The sequence below is a fragment of the Nicotiana tabacum genome, chromosome 22 (assembly GCF_000715075.1).
Source record: "Nicotiana tabacum cultivar K326 chromosome 22, ASM71507v2, whole genome shotgun sequence".
NCBI classification, from domain to species: domain Eukaryota; kingdom Viridiplantae; phylum Streptophyta; class Magnoliopsida; order Solanales; family Solanaceae; genus Nicotiana; species Nicotiana tabacum.
In genome coordinates this window covers 215,818,534-215,827,437 of record NC_134101.1, presented here as the reverse complement: position 1 = coordinate 215,827,437, position 8,904 = coordinate 215,818,534, and the positions used below count along the sequence as shown (strand labels likewise).

Here is an 8,904-nt window from a genome sequence, read left to right as displayed (position 1 = left end):
GTACTTTTTGGGGTCCTAGGTTCCGTTGTACTTCGGGAGATCGGACATTTTGAATTTCTTTGGGATAGGCTTTGGAGCAACTCTCAATGGGAATGGCTTTTGTACAAATTTCTTTGAATCCACACCCTTCAAAATCAGGGGTGCGCCCGGGATCTGATCGACCATTGAATTGTAGGTCTCCACATTTTTGTCATTAGCTTCTATATTATTTTCACCCGATTCAATCCCCTTTGTGAGGTCCTCGAGCACCTTTATAATAGCAGGGTCGACTGCTAACCCGTTGTTGCTCGATATTTCCGATAGTTGTTCGGCTCGAGGAGCCGTTTTCGATGCTGCTGTGCTTGGAGTTTTTTGGTGGCTTTACAGTTGAGCAATCGCCAGCTGTTGTGCCTGCAACATCTCAAAAATGACGTGAATGCTAACCTCTCGTTCCTCTCGAGCTGGGGTTTTCTAAGCTTTTTATTGGTTTTCTTGGCGTATACTCCCGTTAGTGTGGGGGCTTATATCGACGTGTTGGGTATTGCGTGAGACCACATCCACGGGGATTGGATCTGGTGCATCCTCAGGGTTTCGCAACGACACTTGGAACAGCTACACCATTCTCTCTTTGGTCCTCAGGACCGCTGTTTTCATATGCATTCACCGAGTTAGACATTTTTACCTGAAATCAAAGATTCTTGGGCAAGAAAAAGTGTGAAGAATAACTTATGTTTTCAATAAACCAGCATGAAAATAATCACTATTATTTTTAGCCCCACGGTGGGCGCCAAACTGTTTACCTTGAAAATGGTAATTACAATTAAATTTTATTTTCTGGTTCTAAAAATACGTGATTTATTTTAATGCTAGTTGTTTGGTGATAGATGTTAGGTGTGAGCTAGGAAAATAAGAGTAAGAGTAAGAGGTAGTGTTGTTATTCAAACCGAATGACTGTGAATCGGGGTCTCGGACTGGCCTAAGCTGGGCCTCGAGGTTGAGATAATGCGCTTGACTAGGGATGATCGATGAAGGAATAACAGTTCCAAGGGCCTCAATGATGGCCCTTTATGATCAATGATGAGTAATAAATGAGGAACAATAAATGTAAGCAATAAATCAAAGGAAAGACAATGGAGAATGTTTAAGTTAGAGAGCAGAGAATGTTCTTGTTCTTGTATTGAATATAATGTGTCTTACAAAAGGATAAGGGTCCCCTTTATATAGGAGGGGCAATCCCAACATAGTACATGTGCATTTATCACAAAGATATGCAGTTGGTACAATCATTTAATGTCACGGTACAGACTTGTACTATTATTGTAGACCTGATCAACTCCAACCACATGCCTTGGGAATTTTCCGCTTGTCCATCATAGCCATCGATTTGCAGTGGCCCGAGGTCAAACATAGGGAACCCTCGGGGTTGAACCTCGAATTGTGCCTCGAGCCTTCTGGAGACGGGCTGAGGAGTGTCATAATGATCATAAAATCGGACTCTCCGATTTTAGCTGTATACAATGATAATTTCCGTGATTTAGTTATTCAGTTGTGTGCTATATTTTCTTTAGTTATCAAGTTTCATAATGTATTTGTGCTACTCGTGCATTTCATGTTTTTAGTAAAACTTGTCACAACATTTAGGAGTCATTTGGTACAATGGTGGGATATCTCACGGGGTAGGATATTCCAAGGGATTAATTATTTCACCTTTCATATGGGATAACGTAATCTCATCATTTTAGTACACTCTCTCCGGTACATTTTAATTAAATTTTTTTATTGTTTTCATACATATTAAGGAATCCATCTTTTGGCATTAATTAACAATGAAATTGACCATACTAATATTAATTTATTCATTGGAACTATAATAAATACTCCTACGCTCCTTATTCCAAGTATAACTTTGAAAAAAAAATTAATTCCTTTTTGATATCTGAAAAAATCAAATAATGAACACAAAAAATATCAAAAAGTCAGTTAAAGTGACCGGATGGAATAAAAGTTATTGCGAGATTAGCTAATAGTCCAAATCAAACATAAAATTAAGTTAATTTCAATATTTATCTCGGAAATATTATCCTTATCATGGTACCTAACAACCCCTTATAGTAGGTAGTCTAGGAAGTTCACTGAGTACTTCCAATGGTATAGTCGGATCTTTGTGAACATACTTTCTGGTTGCAGACGCATGAGGTTCCTTCGGGTATACTAATATTAGAGTAAAATATACCTGAGCGGATATGCTAATATTTGAGTATCTCTTCTGTGTCGGTCCAGCATACTCCCTCCTTTCCTATGAACCTATTTCTTTTTTTTGTCTGTTTAAAAAAGAATGTCCTTTTTTTAAATTTAGAAATAATTTAGTTTAAAAATGCAATTTTATCTTTAATAAAAATCTTTTATAACCACATAAATACTCTTGCCCCATTTTGAATTGTTTAGGACCACAAATTTCAAAAGTCTTATTTTTTCTTAAATTTCGTGTCCAGTCAAATAGCTTCACATAAATTGAAACGGATATAGTAATAAATTATGGACCACTGGTACTATTCTGCTTCCATTCTAAGCAACCTATATTGAATTGAACAAAAGACATCCACAAAATGTCTTTAATCATTTCAGACATTGTTCTGACAGACTGTGCCATTTCGCAACGTGAAGTTTGAGTGATTTTATTTTGTGTCCGACACTAGTTGTGTAAGGCCTCTTTTTATCTTACATATTTGTGAATCCGTGTCTTATACTTCTGGGTCCATAAAATTCTGGGACTCACACAATTGTGAGACAAAAAAGAGGCCTCACACAACTAGGGTTAGTTGTGCGAGACACAAAATAAAATTTTTCGTAAAGTTTGGTCCAAGAAAATATAAGTAAATAAATGAACAAGACTTTTGAGTCATCAAATACATTTCTAATTCTTCGCATAATGTTTCAAACTTCATATTCAAACTCAAGAATAGAATGCACACGTCAAGGAAAGTTCCAATTGTTTACCAGTTCCACGTATTGCATGTTAAGAATAGAATAGTCATCCAATCCACTCTGTATTGCATGTTAACCTAATCACTTTTCCATGTCCCTTGGTTGAAAAGCATGTTTGACGAGTCGGTGACATATGGTACAAAAAGCATGTTTGGAAATTAATTTTTACTCCTTGTCAAGATTTTAAGAAAATCGTTACAGAAGTATATATGGGGATTACTGTCTAATTGTGACATTTAGGTGTGAACTCAAAGACTCGAGAATTAATATTAAAATTGAATCCCGTCCATTTAATTTACTTGGAGCCGACAATAAATTATACGCTTGACTGTCTTTTCATTTTAAGTTGAATGTTCATTTTCTAATCTGTTTTTTACAACGTTGATTATTATGACATACAGCATATATCGCGTGCGCTAACAACTTTCATAGTCTATTGTATAGCTCAAAATTTAGATCTAGATTTTTATACAATTAGATTTATTGAGAAAAGGGTTAATCTAAGTCAATATTAATATCCAAGTGGCAATCTAGAGTTTTTACGAAGAGTATTAGAGGTGTGCCGTTAGATAAGAATGTCTTAGAGCAATAATGGCTTAAGAGCATGAAAGAAAGTAATAAATGACAATAAATGACATTTAAGTAATAAATGAAATAAGGTTCACCAGACTAGGGTGAGATTTTTCACTGAGCTTTTTGACGATGATGGATGATGATAAGCAAATGAATATTCCGATTGTTCTTGGATCGGGAGAGAAAGATAGAGAAAAAAGAATATAAAGGTAAACTTTATATGTATTCAATAAAGATAGAATCTTCGTAGAGATAGTCAATGTTGTTGCATTTGATTCCCCTTTTAGAACTAACTCTTTTCCTATTTATAAGAGTATATTGGCCACAAAATCCTAGGTAGTACAATGGAGAAGAATACTCAATAGAATTTTGCCGTTACTGCACACCGAGGACGGATGCTGATCCTTCATCGTTCTTGTTTTCTATCGAGCCATACCTCGACCTCAACGATAATCTACCTTCTTCACGTGACCTCGACCTTTTGAAATCAGGCTGACACGTCACACCCGTTAAAGGCTTTATCTTTGTTAACCAGGTCAAACGCGTGACATGAAATTTTTCGCCCATACATTTATAAATTGTGCTTAACATCTTTTATAAATAAAAGCAATTTCTTCTAGCTTCACCTATTTTGATACTTAAGCGCAATTAACAAAAATCATAATTTTGTTATATTATCACATATCAAGTTATTTACTGAAAAAATAGTCAAGTGAGGAATAAATTTTTATAGTTGAATAAATTAGAGGCTCACATAGTTGACGTTATCATATGACTGGTGGAGTATAGTGAGCGGTTTTTTCTCGGATGGTTTGCGATAAAATTTTACTAATATTATTTTATATCTACCGACATGTTACTAAAATTTGTTATACAGTCAGTGCAATTTAACTTTATGCTTTAAGTTACTTCCTTTAATTTTTACTTTAATAATTTCAATGAATTTGTTATCTTTACGGTAATATGACAATATATTAAACTAGGAAAAATATTTATATATGCTTGTAATGTTTGTGATTTGTCTTATATGTCCTCCATTAGGATCCTTTGGCTCATAGGAGCGTCTCACGGTTATCTTTCGTCTCAAATATACCCCTCCCACTAACACTTTTTCACCGTGAATTTTTTTTTTGGTAATTGAACTTTATTTTCACGTAAATATATACAAGTATATCTTCTAAGTTTGGACATGCATCCCCAAATTTAGTAACATCTCTTCCTCAATGTCTACTCTAAAGATAATAATTGAGCTTTTGCATACTATTCCTCAATCCACTATGACTATGACCTATACAATGAATGTCTCTAACTATTTATCTAGTAATATCTTCATTGCTTCTCTTAATCTTCTGAAAGATCCTTCTGTTTCTTTCTAGCCATATGTGATACACAGCTCCAGTCATACACAACCTGTACAACATGGTTTTAGCTTCACTGCCTTTCACCTGTTCTATTGCCCATTTGATCTCCTCATCCCATCCTTTGGTTCTCGACTGATATCCATTCATTTTAGTAGTCTTCTCCAAACATCTTCTGAGAAAGAGAAAGTAAAGAAGATATGGTTGTGACTTTCCATCTGATGCTCACACACTGGACATTCTGGACTTATTTATCAGTCTATCTTTTGTATATAAACTCCCCTGCACTGCTAGATACATAATAAATTTTCATTTTGGATAGCTTCTGTTATTGCACAGCAATCGACTCCAGCTCACCTTCAGAAATTCCCCTCTTAGTTGCTTATGCATTCCTCTAATGGAAAGTGAATCAGCTTGCATTACCTTCCTGTGTCCAAACCTGCTTCAGTCAAGTATTTCCCAGCTTGTAGTATCTTTCTTACAATCCAAGAAGCTTGATTTGCATCAACTTCCCACTGTTCTTTTCCTTTTATATAGTATGCATGCACCCATTTAATCCATAGTTTATCTTTTTTCTTTCTCAAGTTTCACATATGCTTCAGCAGAGCTGCCCTATTCCATGTATTGAGGTCTGTGACATTCAATCCTCCCTTAGTTTTAGGCCTGCACAGCTTGTTCCATGCCACTAAAGCCTTCTTGCTCGAACTGGTATCACCAGTCCATAGGAATTTCCTACAAATGGCTTCAACCTGTTGAATGATCTTCTTTGGCATGAGGAAAATCTGTGACCAGAAAGACTGTATAGCAATAAGTACATTTTTGATCAATTGTAGTCTTCCTACATAGCTCAGAAACTTCACTGTCCACTGTTTTATTCTCCCCAGTATTTTGTCTAGCAATGGTTGGCATTGGCTTATTGATGGCCTTTTTTTAGTTAATGGGACACCTAAGTACTGAAAAGGAAGTTCACCTATGCTGAACCCTGTTATTTGAGTAATCTCCTGTTGTACTGCATTTGAAACACCTCCAAAAATATATGCTGCTCTTGTTCTGATTTACCACTAAGCCTGAAGCATGTGAAAAGCTATTGAAACACTCATATAGTAATTGCACAGACACCTTATCTCCTCGGCAAAAAGTAGCAGGTCATCAGCAAAACTGAGTTGGATAATACCCAATTTTTCACACCTTGGGTGGTAGTTGAAGTTAGGTTGATCCTTTAAGTTCTTCAAACTTCTGGTCAAGTATTTCATTGCTAAGACAAATAACAATGGAGACATAAGATCCCCTGTCTCACTCCTCTTCTTGCATCAGATGGAATAGTAGGACTGCCATTGATATTGAAAGAGTAGGACACTGTTTTAATGCACTCCATAATCCAACCTACAAACTTTTTAGGAAAATACAAATCATCTAGCACCTGCTCCAAATACACCCATTCAAGTGAGTCATATGCCTTTTGCATGTCTATCTTGATCATGCATTTAGGTGAGACTCCTTTCTTACCATAACCCTTTATCAGTTCATCGCTGAGCAGTATATTGTCCATCAATCCTCTACCAGGTACAAATGCTGCCTGGCTTTCATCCACTAGTGTGTTCATGACCATCCTTAGCTTACTTTTCAGCATTTTGGATATGATTTTGTATAGGGTAGTACAACAAGAGATTGGTCTGTATTCTTTTATTGAAGTTGGGTTCTTTACTTTGAGAATAAGTGTAACAACTGTGCAATTTATTGGTTTGAACATTTTTCTAGTGCTAAAGAACTGCAGAACTGCCTTTGAAAAAATTAATTTGATTTGGCTGACATAGTGGAAGCTGCATAGGGGTATATTAAAAAAGTCCAAATATTTCGTTGTGACGCTTCCACCGTGTCAACCAAAATTAATTTTTCATGATAAAAAAATCGCTAATCAGAGGGGCATATAAGACAAAAATTAACGGTGGGGGCTCTTATGAGCCGATAGATTTATGGAAGGCATATTAAGATAAATTGCAGACGTTTAGGGACAAATTTGGACAATTTCCAATTAAACTATTACCGATAAGAAGAAGTTAAAATTTATGTAAAATACTCATTGAGTTTAAATTAATTATACTTTCCTACTCATTTGAAAACTAGTTACAATATATACCTACCAAATTAAAACTAATTATCCCTACCTACCCACCCATCCCAAAATTTTTAACCCTTAGCTTAATTTAGCTTGGATTGATTTGATTTGAATTGGTTTGGCTTGAATTGGCTTGGTTTGACTTGGTTTATAGTAGCTTAAATTAGCTTCATTTGGTTGGGTATTTAAAAAATGCCTTGGCGTAACTGATAAAGATGTTACCATGTAACCCGGAGGTCACGGGTTCAAGCCGTGAAAACAGCCTCTTACAAAAATGCTGGATAAGGCTGCGTACAATAGACTATTATAATCCGACCCTTCTTCGAGCCCCGCGCATAGCAGGAGCTTGATGCACCTAACAGACAAAAGATAATGGGTAGGGGCGGATAATTTCTTTCCTGCGCATGGGCATTTGCCAAACTTCCCCAATTTTATATGGTTAACAGCCCAACTGTCCAAATTATGGTTTTTACAATATGTAAACATTTCGCCTTGACCTTTATATATAACGGGTATCCACACACACAAGTACACACCATATGGTTTCATTCCCCACGAATTAAGTGACCAAACGAATCTGCTTTCATGGCTAAACTATTCCATATCCTCCTCATCTCCATTCTCCTCTTTCTAGTAGCTTTTCCGGCCACCGGAGAAGAAGAACACATATTTGGAAAATCCATAAAGAGAAAATCTATGGGTCTAAAAAAGGAAAAACTCAGCCATTTCAAATTCTACTGGCACGACATCCTTAGTGGCTCCAAACCAACATCTATGATGATTATTCCGCCACCCAAAAACACAACCACAGGCTTTGGTCAAATGAACATGATAGATAATGCTTTAACCCTAGGACCAGAGTTGAGTTCCAAGATTGTTGGAAGGGCACAAGGGTTTTATGCTTCTGCTTCACAAAATGATGTTGGTTTAATGATGGTCATGAATTTTGCCTTTGTTGAAGGGAAATATAATGGAAGTACTTTTACCGTACTTGGCCGGAATTCGGTGTTCGAGAAGGTGAGAGAGATGGCGGTGATCGGCGGCAGTGGGCTTTTCCGATTTGCTAGAGGATATGTTCAGGCCAGTACTCATTCATGGGATATGAAAACTGGAGATGCTACTGTTCAATATGATGCCTATGTATTGCATTATTGAGGTCTAGTAACTACAATTAATGTCTAAGTTCCTTTTCAATTTTTTTAATTTACTCTTTGGCAGCTAGTCTTTTAAGCAATAATTGTGGTACGATCACACCTTTTTCCCTCATCTTGTCAATTGTCGTATTGGAGCTGGATTATTGGACCTGTTAATATTTGTTTCATAAGTCAAGAACATTTTATGTCAAATATCAAGCTTTTGTTACTTGATTTATTACTTGAATGAAGAAAGAAGAATCAAGTTTAGAGAATATTATTACCATGGATAAACTGCAGTTTTAATAAGCTCCCACTGCCTTAATTTATATGGTGCATTTTTCTTTTTAGGCTGTTCGAAAATATTTTTTATATTTAATATATATAATCCAAATTATTTATTTCTTCTTAAATCCTTGCCCAATCCAACAATATAACATAAAATATGATGAAGAAAGTAATTGTTATGAATTCGGTTAATTACTAGAGAAGATTTAGGCTCACTTTTTTGCGCTGTGCAAAGAAGTTTGTGCGTCGACGCATTATCTTCGTGGCCTTCTATAAATAAGGCAAAAATAATACGGTATAGCCAGTTTTCGGATTGGTCATTCAAAAATAGTCAGCGTTTACCAAGTCAATAAAAAATAGCCACTATTTTGCTGTAACAGAGATCGATCCAGCATAATATACTGGAGTTCGGTGCACCTGTGTATGAACTCCATCATATTATGCTGGACCGGTATACTTTGCTGGCTCCAGT

General features: G+C 36.0%; 1 protein-coding gene across 1 annotated transcript; it reads left to right on the top strand.

Annotated features, from left to right (window-relative positions):
* Positions 1-7,503: 7,503 nt before the first annotated feature.
* On the top strand, positions 7,504-8,354 carry LOC107831904 (dirigent protein 22-like). The gene has a single exon (XM_016659706.2). The coding sequence runs from the start codon at positions 7,597-7,599 to the stop codon at positions 8,164-8,166; it is 570 nt and encodes a 189-aa protein (XP_016515192.1). The 5' UTR covers positions 7,504-7,596; the 3' UTR covers positions 8,167-8,354.
* The last annotated feature ends 550 nt before the right edge of the window (positions 8,355-8,904 follow it).